A 17,520-nucleotide genomic window follows, 5' to 3' on the forward strand; every position below is an offset into this window, starting at 1 on the left:
AACAGAAATGAGCGTGCGATGTGTCTGCGCTGGTGGGAAGGTGCACACGCTAACGCGATGCCTCGTGTGTCATCACGCTCAGCGACAGTGACTCCAGACTCAACGGTAAACAGAGGACGGTAACCAGGCAACGGGAGGAGGGTTGCGCAGATTGCACCGGCGTGTCCGAGAGGGCGACAGGGCGCACAGAGAGGCCTTGAAGAAGAAGAAGAAGATGAAGAGATTATTCCGTGTGACAGCTGTGCCAAGGTACATTGGCAGCGGGGACGAAACATGCCTCTATTTACTGCTTTAAAAAGTATTTTTATAATATGCTCCGGTGGATACCGATTATGCTCTTAAATAAAAAATGTTTTGTCAGATCTGCTTCTAGAACCAAAAACAGAACAGGATGTCCCCGACAGATCGGAGCGAAAGACTCCGGTTGATAACCGAGAGGACGTTTCCCATGACAACATTCCTGACATTTTCCTGGAGCTCTGAGGTTCTGTGCTCAAACTGGTCCTGCAGGAATGCAGCTCAGACGGAGGTTCTGCAGGGTTAAGGTTGACGTAAGTCCTGCACCCCCCCCATGAATGAAGAACTCTGGGAGAACATAGGTGCATCAAGACCGCAGTGACCTTTGACCTTGACCTCAACTTTACACGAGGGGATGGAAGTTTGGCGCTTCAGAAAAAAGCCGGCGGCTTTCCTCATCATCTTCAGACAGATTGCATTTCTCACTTTCATGTCAACACAAGCTGCAAACCGTTAGGCCGGACTCGAGCGCCACAATAATGACTTTTCTGCTCTTCTAAAAGGGGCTCAGGAAATTCCACCCGGTCGATTAGAAGTTCGAAATGTGCTGACCGTTCCTCTGCGTGTTTCAAACCATTCAGACTTTCCGCACACGCTTTCTTTCTTTCTTTCTTTCTTTCTTTTTTCTGTCGTGATGGTTTAACCAGAGAGCAGAGAGCCTCGCTAATGCAACATTAGCTTCTCTCTCTCTCTCTCTCGGAGTAGACGCATGACTTTTCAGAATCAGGTTTTATGAAGTTACGGCTCTCAGCTTTGGGTTTCTATCATCACATTCTCAGAGGAGGGAATTCCTTCCGTCTCTCAGTGCGGTGTCCGTTTTCCTGGAGGCTTCGATGGGATTCACAGTGGGATGCGATCTATTTTTACCTCTCGCTCCTGTCGCAGCATCCAACATAAATGCCCCCATCTCCGGCACAATTTCTAATCTCTGGAAAATCGACATCTTACTTTGGGTATTCCGTTATAACAGTGAGAAACAAGCTAAAGTACCCGCTTCCACATAAAAACAGAAGACACTCTGGGGTGACTCCATGGCCTCCAGGGAAATATATTCTGCACGTAAAAAAGGGTTCAGACTTCATTGGGTTATTAATGTTATATTAGAAGACAAGAATATGGATTAAATGTCTCGATGGTCTGTTGAGAAAAGGGTGCCAGGGAAAGGTCACAGACACGGTAACTTGATCTCATCACAAAGACCCGGACTCATTGCGATAAAATCAAACCGGGTCGAGAGCAGAACAGTCCAACTGAGGCTCTGTAAAAGTGAAACACAAACCTGTGAGGCAGACGGAGAGGAATTAACACAGCTCTCAGATGAAGATGCGATTAAATGGGTTTATTTGCAGGCAGAAAAACCCATAAAAACGCCAACTTTCTGCAAAATGAATGTCTTTCCTGATCCCTTGTCCTTTCTGCAGCAGAAGTTGAAAGGATTGTAACATTTTATATCCCTTCCTGTTCACTTTAGTTTGTTTCTATTTCAACAATTGCTCAATTTTTCATGCATTTCTTTAAATTAAAAACATAAAAATAATGTACCATTTCCCCCCCCCTCATAAATCGCGTCGGTCTCGGGACGAGTGGAACATTATCTGACATTACTGATAGCACCCGGCTAATAATTGTCAGTTTAAAGCCGACTCCAGTCATTTATCTGACAAAAAGAGGAATTTATATTTCTCAGCAGTTTCCGTTTGAGGACAGCAACTCTTTAGGATTTGGGGTCGTAGGAGGGTTCGAGGCCCACGGCTCCGGGACAGCATCCAAGCTGGTGCCATCTCGGGAGGAGGAGCGCAACAAAACGGCCGGAAATTCCTACTTAATTGAAAGTCCTCCTGACAGCAGGAGACGTTCTTTGAAACCAGGCTGCTGAAATGTGGAAAGACTGAAGTTCCATTGAATGAAACGGACAGCGACGGCGGGAGGGGGGGCGACTAAAGCTCGTTCACCACATCCAGATCAATGATGCCAGTGAGCCACGTTAATGCGTCTCCACAGATTAAAATGGACAGATGTTCCTGAGTTTTTCAAGATACTCAAGCTGTGCCTCAGAATTTGTCGCCACCTAGTGAAAGATGCGGTCTTGAAATCACACCGCATATTTTCCAGCCACTGCTCTGGACCATGATGGATGACTTGAACGGGATAATAACACACACGCACACACACACACACACACACACACACAGCGGTTGGAATGTCTTGCTTTGAAACCTGCTGCCTTCCCTTTTAGTTTTGCGACCTCGAAGCCTCAGAGGATGATTTTAAGGGAGAAACATTTGGCCATCGCAACAACATTCTAATATAGTTCTTGGAACTATATTGAGTTGTTCCTCTTTTAATGGTCATGAACGTCTTGAAAGGGCTTCCCTTAATCTTTGGGAACAGCATGTGCTATAAAAATACGTTCGACCCCAGAGGTCATCGAGATTGTTCTGTGCTTTCATCAGCTGACACGCAGTGAAAAAAGCAGATCTTTGAATCAACAATTCTTTGGCAACGTGGTAATAAAAATATTCTGGCCACCATAAAACTTTAAGATATGAATTTCTTTCAACATAAGCCTGGGGGGGGGGGGGGGTATGATGATTTCCTTTCACATTGTGGTGGATGGAGCAGAAAGAGGTCAACGTGTCTGGACCGATGGTGCGTTTGCTGCCATCTGGTGCTCGTAATACTGGCGCAACACAATGAGAATGCACTTTGTTTTCATCTTGCTGCTCTAAAAAAAAATTAAAGTAAATAAAGTCATGCAAACTGACAGAAGCCACAATGACGTTTGTATGAATACAATTTAAAATAAAAACTTAACTTTCGTCCACATCATCAAAAATCTACGTCAATGGATGATGTTTCCCACGTCTTGATAGACAACACTAAATATTGCTAACAAGGACATTGGGGGGGAGGACAACACGGGAGGACTCCAGGTGGCTGATAGCGAGATGGTGTTTAGGATGAACTGGCCTTGTGGGTATATGAAAACACCCGGAGGATCTCACACGCCTCTTTCCTCGTCCTCCTGCATCTGGCCGCTCTCGCCCTGAAGCGGCGGGCGAACCGAATCTCCATGGACAAGAAGGTGGTGCTGATCACGGGCTGCTCGTCGGGGATCGGCCTCAGCCTGGCTGTCCGACTCGCCGCTGACCCCGACAAAACATTCAAAGGTAACCCGGAGCCGACTCTGAGCAGCCACGGGGCCTTTCTTTTGGTGCTTGGGTGAGTTTCCTATAAGACTTGAGAGACACGGTTGTGCTTATCTCTGTTCAGTTTATGCTACCATGAGAAATCTTGACAAGAAGGAGCGCCTATTGGAGAGTGTGAAAGGTCTGCACAGGGACACTTTGGACATTCTCCAAATGGACGTGACCTGCCGGCAGTCCATCCTGGATGCGAAGGACAGGGTCGCGGAGAAACATGTGGACATTCTGGGTATGCCCTGAAGCCTGTGATCCGAATAATGTCCGGCAACTTGTTGTGTAACGGACCCCCTGCTACACTTCGCAGTGTGCAACGCCGGCGTGGGTTTAATGGGGCCGCTGGAAGTGCAGACCCTGGAATCCATGAGGCAGATTCTGGAGGTCAACCTCCTCGGCACCATCCAGACCATCCAGGTGTTCCTGCCAGAGATGAAAGCGCAGGGCAAGGGCCGGATCCTGGTCACCGGCAGCACCGGGGGGCTTCACGGTGAGCCGAACTTTTTCACGTGTGCATTTTTTTTGGTGCACGAATCACGTTTATACATCTAACCCATCCCATGGATTTTTTGCGGCTCCCTTGCAGGTCTTCCTTTTAACGAGGTCTACTGCGCCAGCAAATTTGCAATCGAGGGCGCCTGTGAAAGTCTGGCTATCCTCTTGCAGCACTTCAACATCCAGTGGGTCTTTAACGGATCGTTGCGTGTTTTTACTTTGAGGCTGCTGCATGCTTTTACAGACTGATTGAGACGGCGTCTTCTCCCTGCAGCGTGAGTCTCATTGAATGCGGCCCCGTCAACACCGACTTCCTGGTCAACCTGCAACAAGCAGAGGTCGGGGACGCGTCTCTCCGACAGGTCGACGCGCAAACGCTCGGCCTCTATGAAAAGTACCTGCAGCACTGCGGATCCATTTTCCAGAATGCGGCGCAGGACACTGAGGACGTGGTAAAGGTCTGTTATTATTTATTTCTATTAATTTTTTTCCAGGCATAATTTGGCATGTTCAAAGCGTTTTCTTTCTGATCCAGTATTTTCATGCAGCACTTTGCGAGCTTAGCGTCTCACGCCGCTGCGGCGCGTCTTTCCTTATGTCTTCCAAGGTGTTTTTGGACGTCATCCATTCACCCAGCCCGGCACTCCGGTACTTCACCAGCGGGGTCGTGCCACCTCTCGCCAAGCTGAAGCTGGACGAACCAGACGGGTCGCAGTACATCAGCGCGATGAGCAAAATCATTTTCTCCCCCGAGGATCAGTGATTTTGTGTCTCGCTTTTTTCTGACAAGTCAAAGTGTTTGAGTTGTGTCATCACGAATAGAACTTATTTGTGCTTCTTTAAAGCCCGTAATAAACAAAAGGCACCCACGAGTTCATGAAGTTTGTTAAATGTCCTTCGGATGCTTCAGCTGTGGCAAACATAAAAAAAGAAAGAAAAGAAGAGTGTTGCAGGTTTTTCTTCTTTTTTTAAAAACCTTCAAATTCAGCCAATACTGTATTACCAGAAGCTGATCGATCGAATGAAAGCAGAGGTTACAATATTCAGTTGTTTATTCTGGTTTGCCCTTTCCTCGCATAAAGATAATGCTTTCCTTCCAACTCAGTGTTAAACCATAGAGACTGATCAATTTAGGTCATTTAATCCCCTCCTACAATCACACGGCCTAATTCCAATGTGAAGGTCCTGAAATGGATCCGGCGCCTCCAGCTTTGTTACCTCGCAGTCGAAACAGAATCCAGAAGTGCACTTGAAGGTGTCCGTCCCCTCAGGGTGAGACGTTTTGTGAAGATGAGAATAATAAGAGTTTAAGGAATGGCTGCAATAAATTGTATTGAAATTAAAAGAAGCATTCCTACTGCATGTGCTGTCTTCATTTTACCTTGTGCACAGTTCCCTCGGATGGACAAACAATCCCGTTGTTCACACAGCCTTGGCATTTCTGTTGTTTTCCTTTTGGTTAGATACAGTCTGCACCTGTTGGCTCCTTGTCTCCTCGCGCCCTTGTGCCTCTCACACCCTGCTTTAGGGAGATCAGGCTCTATGTTGACTTACACCTGCTCACTCTCTATGTAGACGGACTATTATTTTAATCAAGCTCTCAAAGACAGTCGTCGTTGAGGATTTATCCATCCATCTTCCACCGCTTATCCGGGGGCCGGGTCGCGGAGGCAACAGTCTCAGCAGGGACCTCCAGACTTCCTTCTTCCCAGCCGCCTCCTCCCGCTCTTCCAGGGGGATCCCGAGGCGTTCCCAGGCCGGCCGAGAGACATTGTGCGGCCATAGACACATAGCCGGAACACCTCCCCAGGGCGGCGTCCGGGGAGCATCCGAAATAGACGCCACCTCAGCTGACTCCTCTCTCTACTCCGAGTTCATCCACGTGTCATGTCCTGCCGGTCATGACCCAAAAGCTCATGGACCAGAGTTGAGAGGAGGAACGTATATCGACCGGTAACTCGAGAGCTCCATCCTTTCCTCAGAAAGACCCCAGAAAGATCCAAAGACACGACTAATAGATAATCATTTTGATCATTAGCTTTGCTTTAGAATGCTGCTTTTATCGCTGCTCTACTTTAAACATTTGCACAGCTGATTTGAACGCAGGTTACGCAATGACCTTTATTTATATTACACCAAAGTCCAGATGAGTCACACGCACAGCATGTCCTTATTACACTTTGTCCACGAGCTCAGCCACACAGCGCCATGTAGACTTTGGCACACTTATCTAGTGTCTGTCAAGTTCCTCTGAACTCATTTGTTTGCACCAAATAGCTTTTAACTTCAACTTTTAAACCTTGTCAGCGCTCCTCTGTGATTGGCCAGCGTCCGGAATGGCTCCGCCCACGCCCTCTCAACTGGCCTTAATAGGAGGTCGCGCGCGTCGAGCCTCAGCTTCCGCCCCCGCTCCACCGGTTTCCGCAGGTGTCTCTCCGCTGCGCCCGTGAACTTCACAGCTATGGCCGGCAGAAAGGCTCTTCTCATCGGCCAGGCGCTGCTGGAGATGTCGGAAGCTCACTCCTCAAAAGTTCTGCGAGGAAACGCTAAAAGAGAAACTTTCAGGTGAGCGAAACAATTGAGTTTACGCTAAACGGGAGGAAAGTTTTAACTACTCCTTTTTTTAATCGGTCGCGCGGACGCCTAAATATGGCTTTTTGGTGTGTTCCATTAAGTTTCTCTTAATTAAGTGTTGATTTTAAACTTGTTTTGTTCCGAACCGGTATTCACGACCCTCCATTGTGGCGTTTATGAGATTTTGTTTCCCCTCTTTGGAGCGTCGTACGTACCTCCAAACAATGAACTCATCACCTCACGCGACCACTCGGAAGCTGTGACGTAATTGCTGACGTTGCCATAGCGACGGGGGGTGTTCTGTGTGGCCTTGGAGCAAGCTAAAATGAACGAGCACATGTTTTAATTTAAGAGTGGGAGTTGTTGACTCTTAATGATGTCATATGTATTAGTACCGCCTCTATCGCACACTACTTCCTGGTTGTGATGTCATACGTGACGTCGTACATTCAGGCGCCTGGGCTGTTTCGGGGCCTTGGCAGCGAGACGGACCAGTCTGCCTGTTTCCGCCTCGGACGCCGTCCTGACTCCCAGCCGCAGCTTCATCAACCTGGCCGCCTCCATCAACACCCGCAGGATGGAGTACACGGAATACCGGACCATGGGGTGAGTCCTCCGACATGTGTCTAAAAGCAAAATATTTGTGACTTGGTATTGATTGGATTCAAAAGACTTGCGTTGAGTGAAGGGGTTTTGCGATGGCGAGATTCAAACCGTCACCTCTGAAGTCTTCGATTTACCTTCCTGAAGTGGACCGCTTGCTTTATTTGCTGTGTCGTGTAATCATTTACGAGGCTTGCGTGGCGATGGGCGGGACTCGTTTTGGCGTTGGTGACATTTATCGAACTGAAACGCCTTGAGATTGTCGGTTTTTAAATAAATGGGTCAAAGTAGATGTGAACATCTCATTGGCTGTTGGCCCTACTTTCTGCATGACGGCTTCCAGGTTTACTCCAGAGCAGATTTACAGCGTCGTGTCCAGAGTCGACAAGTACTGCAACTTCGTTCCCTGGTGCAAGAAGTCTCGGATCATCAGGAAACGAGACGGCGACTTCCTGGCGGAGCTGGAAATCGGTTTCCCACCCCTTGTGGAGCGCTACACCTCGGAGGTGACCCTTGTCCCAAACCACAAAGTTAGAGTAAGTCCTTGTCTTTGTAGCTGCAGAATATAACAATCATAAAATAGAAATAAAAAAGAAAAACCTTTCGTTTGGTTCAGAATCAGAACCGTTTGTGTGATAAAAGATTTGCTTGTGGAGAACAGGCCGTTTGCACAGACGGATCTCTCTTCAGCCATCTTGAAACAGTATGGAAGTTTTACCCTGGAGACGAAGACCAGCCGGACTCCTGCAAAGTGGAGTTCAACGTAAGCGTATAAAATTACGTTTTGTTTGTTGTTTGTTTGGGTCCACTGGGAACATTTTAAAGGAAATCAATTCAGGCGGTCAGAATTTGGATTCAGAAGGTTGCGAAATAACTGACGCACGACGTCTTCCGTAGGTGTCCTTTGAGTTCAAGTCTCTGCTGCACTCTCAGCTGGCCAACGTCTTCTTTGACGAAGTGGTGAAGCGAATGGTCGGCGCCTTCGAGTCGCGGGCGGCGACGCTCCACTCGAACCCACAGGGGGCGCCGCTGAGGAGGTGGGCGGCATGATGTTCGGATCGCTTGCACAAGAATGTTTTTGGACACGCCAGCGTTTTCTGTTGACATGGAACATATTTGGAACTCTTTATCTGGAAGCAGCAAGTAATTTATTTTGTACGGCTGTATTTATTTGAAGTATCGGAATAAATGCATGTTTTTAAATGAACATGTTCAACACAAACCTTTTTTACAGACCGATGACTCCTGCTCTGCATCGAAACATGTTATCAGTGGAATTAAAAACTTTAATTCGGTCAATCTATGTCAAAGTCTTTTTAATATCCACAATGTACAGAGTGAGTCTGATGGCTGTTGCTGCAAATGTGGTTATAAGATTGCATTGAAAGTGATCCCCAGAAATTTACATCCCCCCCGATTCTAAATGTCTCTGGAGTTAAATAATTGTTCAAGAATGCAGTTTAAATTCTGAATGAATAAATAAGAACGAATGAATGATCCTTATGGGCTGTGTTGCATGAGCTAGAAGTATAAAAGACATAATGAGGGACTTCAGGAAGAAGCCTCTTCTAAATCACCGGTAGTCAACGTCGTCCAGCATTATATAAATAACTCTGGACATTTGAGACCGACTCGGATGCTTCTGCTACAAAGGCCAACGAGCACATGCAGCACTTTTCTCCTAAGTTGAGAAGTTCTGTCTTTCATTCCTGTTTATTGAAACTGTTCTGATCTGCTGACTCACCTTGGGGGAAAAACAAGAACAGACCGGGACCTAACATTTCAGTGATCATTGGCCCTCGCTGCACTTTGGTATTGTGTGTGTGAAACTATTGATATTCAATATATTTTGTCCACATGCACATAATTTACCTTTAATAATAATTGCCCTGTAGAAACTCATTTTCTCCAAGGGCCGCATTAGCATTATGTTTGCCCTGGCTACATATGGAGCTGTCCAGTGCTGACGTTTGCCTTCAGGATCAGTACTGGACAGCTCCATATATAGCCGACTACCTATGGAGCTGTCCAGTGCTGATCCTGAGCGCCATATGTAGCCGAGATCAATATTTCAGCACATGTTGGAAAAAACAAAGGTTATGCTACAAGCAGCACTTTCCCAGATTTCTGTATTTGGGGAAAAAATGCTATTGGAATCCATTTATTGTGGGATTTCGTCTTTTGGATTGGCTGATAAAAGTATAATGTCAGTTTGATCCTTTCATGACAAACATTTGCATACTGGGGTGCAAATATAAGCACAGTATGTCATTCAAAAAGCTTTTTTTCCAGACAGTTTTGCTTTTCAAACAGACCTCTAAATGTTTTAAATTGAAAGGTTAAAAAAGACATCTTGGACTAAAAGCAAGAATTAAATTTACGGTCAGACCAAGAACTTAATTCAGTGAATAATCGTACGTGTTGTCCCATAAAATTAAAATAAATCACCTTTTCTCTGTCCTTGTGGCTCCATGACAACTTCCGTCAAATCTTTTTTTTGACGGAGTTCAGTCCCATTTGTATTAAAACACGGCACTCAATAACATATTTATAAATCATTGCAATCATAAACATACTGATTCTACTCTTGAACGGTGAGTCTGGCTGAACACAATGTCTCCCCGTGGTCATTGGCAGCTCTACAGGTGTAAACGTTGGTGTCATCAGGGCAAACTTTGCTTATGACCAACGTGCAGCGGCCGTCTTCCTCATACTCTATCTGGACTCTGGGGGACTCCGTCACGGGCTCCTGGTCACACAGCCACACCACCTCCGGGTCGGGGTATCCTGCATGCCGGGACAGATGGAAGGGGACAAAGTTAAGAGGCAATCGCCAGGTTGACCACGAAAATGAACGTGAGAAGTCCTGCGTACCTGTGAGGTGACACGAAAGATGGGCGCTACGTCCCCGAGGTACCGTCAGGTCCTGCAGGCTCTGGGTGAAATGGGGCGGGCCTTGCATCTTGAGCTCCAGAGACCGCAGGGCGTGCTCTGCCTCCGGGCTCAGGGGTGAGTCTGCAGCTTGCGAGGGTGAGGAAGAAGGAAGCAGTGAATGGAAGGAGATTGGGATTGCTGTGTCGCAGCATTAACCCAGAAATCCAAAAGAACTCAAGCGTCTCACCCACTCCGGGGCTGCTGGGAGATGCAGGACTGTCACCTTTGGACAGTAAAGCCATTCTCTTTAGAGCCAGCAAGGCTTTACCTGCTTTCTATAACCAGAAAGAAAAAAAGTCCTGGTTTAGCGACAACACCTAAAACCCATCACTAAAAAAGTAAAAGAATTTCGATGCTACCTTCCACTTCTGCCTGGCTAGAAACCTCTTCATCTTTTCCTTACAGAGATTCTTGGTCTCCAGCTTTCCGGAGTCAAATGCCGCCATCCACGGATGGGCAAGCGCCTCCTCACAGGACAGCCTCCGTCTGGGAGGCACACAGAGATACAGGTGTTTTGGTGAAGATGTTATCTGGAGCCCTAAGCCGACATGCATGCGAAATCACCTGGTGTCCTTGTTGAGCAGGGAGCCGATGAAATGTTTGGCCTCGTCTGTAATCTGGTCAAAGCCCCCCTCCTCAAACTCCCAGTCGGCAGCCGTGACCAAGGCCAGGGTCTCTGCATCGCTGTCACCCTGGAACGGGGACTCGCCGCTCAGCCTGAAGAGGACAGCGCTGGACTGTCATGTGACTGTTTCAAGCTAAATCCACTAGGTGGCATTAAAATCAGGAAACATTCAAACCATCAGACAGTTTTTGTTTGGTTCAAGGTCCAATATTAGGATATTATTAAATCATTTTAAACATGACCCTGAAGACCCCCAGAATGTATATTTGCAGTTTCATGCTTAAAGCACTGATCGGAACATATTATTAGTATTATGGGATGCTGTATACATGTCTGTTTCAGCCTTCTGGTCGTCGACCTTCTGTACATATGTGTGGCTTTAAATGCAAATCAGCCACGCGTAATCACGCCCCTTTCCAAAAGGTTATGACCCCCCCCCCCCCCCCCCCATTCAAGCTTTGTGCTAAGCTAACTGGCTGCTGGCTCATATTACTGGACAGAAGAGAGGTACGTTTTCAAAAGAGGAAATAGATCAAGTGACTAAAACAACTCATGTCACGATGCAACAATGGCTGCACTCACAAAATATAGCAGATGACCCCGATGCTCCACATGTCGGTGGCCAAACACACGGGCTCGTAGTTGATTACTTCAGGCGCCACAAACTCCGGAGTCCCTTGCATCACCTTCGGCGACGCGTTGGCGTCTGTCAAACGAAACGCACATCATTTCGTATTCTGGAAGAACGCAAGTGCCCTAGAACTAATGAAGCTAAAAAGAGTGTTTGATTTCACACACGCAGCTTCATGGCAAGTCCAAAATCAATGATCTTCACGGCGGTGCCGGTGGCGTCGACGCACACGATGTTTTCCGGCTTCAGGTCGAGGTGGACGATTTTCTGCCGGTGCATGTAGGCGATCCCCTCCAGGATCTTCTGCATGTAGCCAACGCTAGCAGGCTCCGTGTGCTCGAAGCTGTCGTCGACGATCCGCTCAAACAGCTCCCCTCCAGCGATGCTGCAGACAAACGAAGACGGTCTTCGCTTGTCCGACTTGCACTCGACTCTCGCTCAGCGATACTCACAACTCCATGACCATGACCATCTCGGGCTTGTGGTCGTACGCCGCGAGGCATCTAACCAGTCTGGGGTGATGCAGGCAGTTCATCAGCTCTATCTCTTGGCGGGCAGCCTCCCTCTCCTTGGCACGTCGGCCTTTGTAGAACTTCCCGGCGCACACGCGGCCCGTCTCCTTGTGCGTCAGCTTGAACACCGAGCCAAACTTCCCCCTGACGAACCAACGACTTCCGTGATTTCCTTTACTTTTTTTCCCCCCATCGGCGCGCATCAGAAAACAATCTGGCTAAAACAATCCGTATCTGGTGAATTTGCTTGGGAAATGGGATTTGCTCCCGACTCACATTCCCAGCTTCTCCTGCAAGTCGTAGTGATCTGCAACTTTGTGCGTAGAGTCGAGAGAAATGCAGGTGTGGGCTTGAGAAGCCTCCTCCTCTTTGTCTAAATCTGCACACACACACACACAAGGATGATTTATCTGTTATATTTGGGCCTCGTTACAAGAACCCGGATCCCCTCACCTTCCCGCTCCATCCTAACCACTCGTGACGCCGGGCCAGGCTCGCTTGCCCCCACTTCGTTGTAGGCTCTCACTCTGAAGCGGTATTCCTGTTTAGGCTGCAGCCCAGAACTCACTCTGTACGACGTGCTCTTGCAGTCGTCGCTAAGTTTGCGCCAGGGTTCGGCACGACCTCGATTCTTCACCTCGACCACGTAACCCAGGACGGCGCTGCCGCCGTCGTAGCAGGGGCCCGACCAGGACAACACAAGGCTCGTGGTGCTGATGAGGGAGATCCCGGGGCAGGAGACGGGAGGTTGTGGCTTCTCTGGTGTGGAAAAATGAAGCTTTAAAAAAATTAATTGCTCAAGCTTGTGGGAAACGGTGTGAGATGCGTTACCTATGACCGACAGGGTGAGCGTGTGTTGGGCAGAATTCTTGCGGTCTCGCACGACGACCGTGTAGCGGCCCGTGTGCTGTGGCTTAGCCTCTGCTATAACCAGCGTACTGCTCAGGTCTGTGTTCTCCACCCACAGCGCCGGACCATCCACCACCTGCAGAGATGAAGCGGGTCAGAGACGGACCATGAAAGGCCAATAAAGTTCATTCTTTAAACCAACCTGCTCCTTGTTTGTGATCCAACAAGACGCGGCGGGAGGACAGCCGGTGAAGCGGCACTCCAGCCGGGCCGTTTGTCCCGACTCCACCTTTACGTGCCGCGGAGGCGTTTGAAAACGCAACGCTGGACCTGCGAAGACATGAAGAGCTCTGACTCCCGTTTGCTCCTTCGAGGGGGCGAAGGCTTGGACAAGCATGGAGGAAACTGCTGAATGTGGCTTGTGAGATAAAGACAGAAGGACGGACATTGCTTCTGGCTGGAGGATGGGACGATCTGTGTGTGTGTGTGTGTGTGTGTGTGTGTGTGTTTTTAGCTGTGCAAAATGGAAGGACATCATTCCCCCCCCCCCCCCCCCCCCCCGGACCCTTATTATTGGAGAGTCTGGCAGAACAAATGGAGCCACTGAAGCATTAAACAGCTTTAGTGGCTCCAGTTGACCTTTCTAAACAGCATAACGGCCATAAAATACAGTACGACTGTCCCATCCTTCAGAGGAAACGATCTGCGCTCGTAAGTCCTTTCGTCGTAGCAGCCGGCAGAATAAGGTCAAGCTTCCCGTTACAAGGGAGCACAATCAGAATGATAAGTGCTAAAAATGCCCCGGGGCAAAAATAAAAGCTAAAAGCATCAGATGCAGCTCACGTAGTTATTTTAACAGGAGCTTCATCATACCTGTGGGTATTAAAAAAAGAAAAGGCTTGTGTGTCTCACCTGTCCCTGAATCGGCTCTCTTCTTTGGGATGACTTCTGCAGAGAGAGTTGAAGCCCAGGTCGGTTTAAGTAGCCAGTGAAAGGGGTGTGGCCATGCTTCTCTGTCCAATAGCTATCCGTTTACAGTTTGTCTTTATCGCGCCCTCCACCCCGCCCCCCCCCTACATGGCGTCCATTTGGGACCGATAACTCTTAAATAGCCGCATCACTTTGCTTGACAACCAATCGCACAAAGACAGGAAGTGATGCATTTCCTGTTTATGTAAAAAATAATTGTTTGAATCCGATCTGCATATGTGGAATTGCTCGTTATTTCGGTACCTCTTGGAGTCGAGGCCGGGCCGCATGCAGGGGACGCCACTAGGGGAGACTTTCCCTTCTCCAGAACGCTCTTCGGTGCAGAAGGGAGGATATTTGAGGCGGCGCGGTTCCGCATCCTGTAGATGGTTTCAAAGTCTGGATTGGGATTCAGAAAAGGAGACCACGAGAACATCAGGACTGAAACTCCGAGGAATGCTGCACCCTGTTCTGGATGAAACCCGGATATCGTGCATGGGTTTCCGTTTTCTCTCGTTATTAAAGATCCTCGGCGACTTTCCTCACCTCTGACAAAGACGGCGGCGCAGCAGGAAGTCTTCCCAGCGCCGTTTTCCACCAGGCAGGTGTAAGCGCCGGCATCTTCCGGCAAGGCCTCTCTGACCACAAAGCCCACCTCCTGGCCATTAAAGGTCGGATTCCCAAAATGGGCCGCTCCACCTGCCGACAGGAGCAACCATGACACGACTGCTAGCTGAAGCCATCAAAATCAAAAATAGGAAGCCGGATTTCTCCCCAGAATATTTGGGATCACACCGGATCAATTATTAGTGAGTCAAGACAAAACTATAATTTACTACAGAATTTAGCTTTAAACTTCAAAAGTTGCTATTTCACAGACATTTCAATGCAAAAACGCCACATTTTAAGGATTATTTGTTGATTACTGTAAATAAAGTGCTTTAAAAATCAAAGGCTGGACCTTGTAAGTGCCGGTTATTTCACTTTCATTGGGCCTCGGCTGGCTCTTCCATCCACATTAGACCCTTAAGCAGTTGAAATCATCCCCGCTCACCATTGTGCAGCCATGACACTTTGATCGGCTGACTTCCGGTGACGGCTCCCCGCAGTGTGATGTCACTTCCTTCGTCCACGCGGCAGTCCTGCAGGGGCTTTGTGAAGACGGGCGGGTCCAGACGATTAGAAGAGGAGAGGTTAAAACACTCTGGATGTTGGAGGACAGCGGTGGGAAGAGGTGAGGAGTCGGATGCAAAGGAAAGCGTGCGTAATCTGGGGCCACCTGCGCCCCCATCTTGAATGAAACGCGTTGCGCCTGCTCACCGTGCTGCAGAGGTCACAGCAATGCTAATTTGTGCTCCGTTTCCTCGCTCACCATCGCCAAGGAAACGGCATTAGCATCCCTCATTTGTCACAGCGTTATGCTCTAATTAGCAGGTTGGTGTTATTAGTCATGACTCAGCTGAAATGAATGCTAAAAGGAAGTTTAAGAAAAAAACTACCTCTGCATTGTGGTGAAGTTGTTTCATGATGTTTTGAGGCGTAATCAGCGAGACGTGTGTGTGTGTGTGTGCGTGTGTGTGTGTGTGGTAACGTCTGCCCGTCGACAACAAACACTGAAGCTATTGCACCAAGCAGACATGTCGGCGTGTCGACAGACACGTGCCAAAAAAACACGATTAAGGAACACAACAGCCAAGTGTTTACTCTAAAAGCAAAGAAAACAATGTTTCATCCTGATGCCCGAGCAGCAGTCCGTCACCGGGAGGCATCGCCCTGTCTCGACTCGTCCGCTCTAACCCTGCGGAAGCACGACAGACGTCAAGCCGACGCCCATGCAACCTTTACCTGCGCTTCTATCCGGGGTCCCGTTGCTGGCGGATCCCCGAGCAGGTGGCACCCGGTGCGGCTTGATGTGCATCCAGAAGGTCGACACGTGACGCTGCTTCCTGCCGTCGCCGTTCATCGCTATGATTCCAGCGACAACAAATAAGTCACGCAGTCATTTCCCAAACTGATTGCCACGCGTCCTTCGGTGGAGGCGGCCGTGTCGCCTCCGCAGCCTCTCTCTCTCTCTCTCTCTCTCTCTCTCGCCGTCCTCGTTGCTTGTTCCCTGCCGGCGGAGCTCTGCCCTCACGCCTCCACACATGTGCTCTGATCTGCACTAACTCCACCTAGTCTGCCTCGCTTCGGCCTCTCCCTCCGATCACCCCTAACATCGTGGGAGGAAGGGGCTGGGCTTATCTCCCTTACCCAGCCGAAGGTCCTATTGTGCGATGCTTTATTGATTTAACTGTTTGCCGTCTCACTTATCAATGCCGCAGTTGAACTTTGTGACGGCCGTGACGCCAGAACAGCAAAAAGGCGTCTTTTCACGCCTGTGGATCGTAAAAGCTGTGATGGCGAACAACAGGCTTGTAAAATCGTGAGAGCGCCTGACCCGGCGTGGAAAAAGGTCGCACGCACACACACACACACAGAGCACGTTTGCCGGCTGCGCTCAAATGTGTCGTTGAGAAGGTCTGATCCGGTCCGGTCGGTGAACACAACAGAGGAATTTTTCCACATGCGTTCCCATCTGAACTTCCCCCAATTCCAGATCAGTGAGCGCACAGAACAGAGCCGTGAGGCAGGGATGAATTCTCAAATCAAATATTTGCCAAGAGGCCGCAGGGGGGGGGGGGCATCCTGACTGACCATTAATCTACCACCCACTCATCACGCTGCACCTTAATGTGAGACAAAACTAAAAGGTCCCTGGCTTCAGAGAATGAGTCTCCCCAGTTTCATTTAATGGAAGCGATTCCATGAGCTTCATACAAAAGCTCATATCTCACGTTTGTCATTTGTGACGAAGCATATCTGGAAGTGTGTGCATGCAGGAGCAGGATCAACAGTAAAAAAAATACAAATAAAATGTGGAGATTTCTCTCGTGCGTTTTCAAAAAAACAAACAAACGTGTTACCACAAGTGATGCCAATCTGCTGCGACAAACAGGTTGAGTCAGGTTGAGGATTTGTGAACAGTGATCAGTCATCTCGGTACAAAAGCAGTTACAACGTCACACCGTGAATCACAATGGCTACTGGATGATAAACTGCATTTTAAGATAATTACACCTCTGCTGGTAGATGTCGGTCCTGTACTGTGAATAGATTCTAGCGCCATCTAGAGGCCAGATATGTAGACGCAGGCGGCGGTCATAACACATTCATACCATTAGTGGTGCGTGCTTTTCTCTCAGTTTTACTTTCTAAGTAAATTGCTAAATGTTTATTTTTACTTAAGCTGTAAACAAATTTAAATGTGAAATAGAAGTACAAAGTGACATTGCAAAAATACATTTTCTACTAAACTGCAAGTTGGTTCAAAAGTATAGTACTTGAGTAATGTACTTAGTTGCATTCCATCAAAGGTCTTAAGTTTGTTTCCATGCAGACTTAAAGATGAAAAAAGATGCTTAAGCTTTATAGACACAGGATCTGTAACGATGACTAAATCAACCAGAGATCACTTTTCTTTTCTTTTCTTTCATTTTCTCCAATTCAGCTCCTGCTTTAGGATAAAAATAAATAATTTGCTAAATGCTCAGAGAAAGTTCTCTGCAGGCAAAGACATTTGTGCTGCTTCCATGGCTTCACTGTCTATATATATAAAACAATGCACATGCAACGTTTAGGTGAGAAGGTGGGAAGTTTTCGAGGTGCCGTGATAAATGTAACACTTACCAGCGGACCGCTGACCCTTGACCTCTCCCAGCGGTTCCCAGGCCGGCAGGACAAACAGTCATAAATTGCCTCTGGCTGCAGAAGTGAGAGGCCGAACCAGCGCGA

The 17,520-nt window shown here is 48.2% G+C and overlaps 3 protein-coding genes across 3 annotated transcripts; 2 read left to right on the forward strand and 1 right to left on the reverse strand.

Moving 5' to 3' along the window:
* Nucleotides 1-3,370: 3,370 nt before the first annotated feature.
* hsd17b1 (hydroxysteroid (17-beta) dehydrogenase 1) lies at nt 3,371-4,755 on the forward strand. Its single transcript, XM_068750489.1, has 6 exons — nt 3,371-3,467; nt 3,571-3,732; nt 3,808-3,987; nt 4,084-4,177; nt 4,267-4,450; nt 4,600-4,755. The coding sequence occupies exons 1-6, from the start codon at nt 3,371-3,373 to the stop codon at nt 4,753-4,755; spliced, it is 873 nt and encodes a 290-aa protein (XP_068606590.1).
* A 1,697-nt stretch (nt 4,756-6,452) lies between these two features.
* si:ch73-141c7.1 (coenzyme Q-binding protein COQ10 homolog, mitochondrial) lies at nt 6,453-8,245 on the forward strand. The gene is made up of 5 exons (XM_068750490.1): nt 6,453-6,557; nt 7,020-7,172; nt 7,513-7,705; nt 7,831-7,932; nt 8,067-8,245. Exons 1-5 carry the CDS (start codon nt 6,454-6,456, stop codon nt 8,217-8,219), a joined length of 705 nt encoding a protein of 234 aa, XP_068606591.1. The 5' UTR covers nt 6,453; the 3' UTR covers nt 8,220-8,245.
* A 1,498-nt stretch (nt 8,246-9,743) lies between these two features.
* Nucleotides 9,744-15,772, reverse strand: mylk5 (myosin, light chain kinase 5). The gene is made up of 16 exons (XM_068749744.1): nt 15,535-15,772; nt 14,744-14,893; nt 14,236-14,388; nt 13,954-14,088; nt 12,923-13,050; nt 12,703-12,856; nt 12,325-12,630; nt 12,148-12,238; nt 11,812-12,015; nt 11,527-11,744; nt 11,311-11,434; nt 10,668-10,820; nt 10,463-10,589; nt 10,291-10,378; nt 10,044-10,184; nt 9,744-9,956 (listed from the first exon to the last, which is right to left on the reverse strand). The coding sequence occupies exons 1-16, from the start codon at nt 15,650-15,652 to the stop codon at nt 9,751-9,753; spliced, it is 2,496 nt and encodes an 831-aa protein (XP_068605845.1). The 5' UTR covers nt 15,653-15,772; the 3' UTR covers nt 9,744-9,750.
* Nucleotides 15,773-17,520: the final 1,748 nt, after the last annotated feature.

This window comes from Brachionichthys hirsutus, chromosome 16 (assembly GCF_040956055.1).
Source record: "Brachionichthys hirsutus isolate HB-005 chromosome 16, CSIRO-AGI_Bhir_v1, whole genome shotgun sequence".
Lineage (NCBI taxonomy): Eukaryota > Metazoa > Chordata > Actinopteri > Lophiiformes > Brachionichthyidae > Brachionichthys > Brachionichthys hirsutus.

Coding starts and splice junctions, on each gene's coding strand:
- mylk5 (XM_068749744.1), bottom strand. CDS start 15,652: ATGAACGGCGACGGCAGGAAGCAGCGTCACGTGTCGACCTTCTGGATG. Junction 12,016..12,147: donor TTGCAGGAGAAGCTGGGAAT/GTGAGTCGGGAG, acceptor TTGGTTCGTCAG/GGGGAAGTTTGGCTCGGTGT. Junction 10,185..10,290: donor TCCCAGCAGCCCCGGAGTGG/GTGAGACGCTTG, acceptor CGCAAGCTGCAG/ACTCACCCCTGAGCCCGGAG.
- hsd17b1 (XM_068750489.1), top strand. CDS start 3,371: ATGGACAAGAAGGTGGTGCTGATCACGGGCTGCTCGTCGGGGATCGGC. Junction 3,988..4,083: donor CAGCACCGGGGGGCTTCACG/GTGAGCCGAACT, acceptor GCTCCCTTGCAG/GTCTTCCTTTTAACGAGGTC. Junction 4,178..4,266: donor TTGCAGCACTTCAACATCCA/GTGGGTCTTTAA, acceptor TTCTCCCTGCAG/CGTGAGTCTCATTGAATGCG.
- si:ch73-141c7.1 (XM_068750490.1), top strand. CDS start 6,454: ATGGCCGGCAGAAAGGCTCTTCTCATCGGCCAGGCGCTGCTGGAGATG. Junction 7,173..7,512: donor ACGGAATACCGGACCATGGG/GTGAGTCCTCCG, acceptor GACGGCTTCCAG/GTTTACTCCAGAGCAGATTT. Junction 7,706..7,830: donor TCCCAAACCACAAAGTTAGA/GTAAGTCCTTGT, acceptor TGTGGAGAACAG/GCCGTTTGCACAGACGGATC.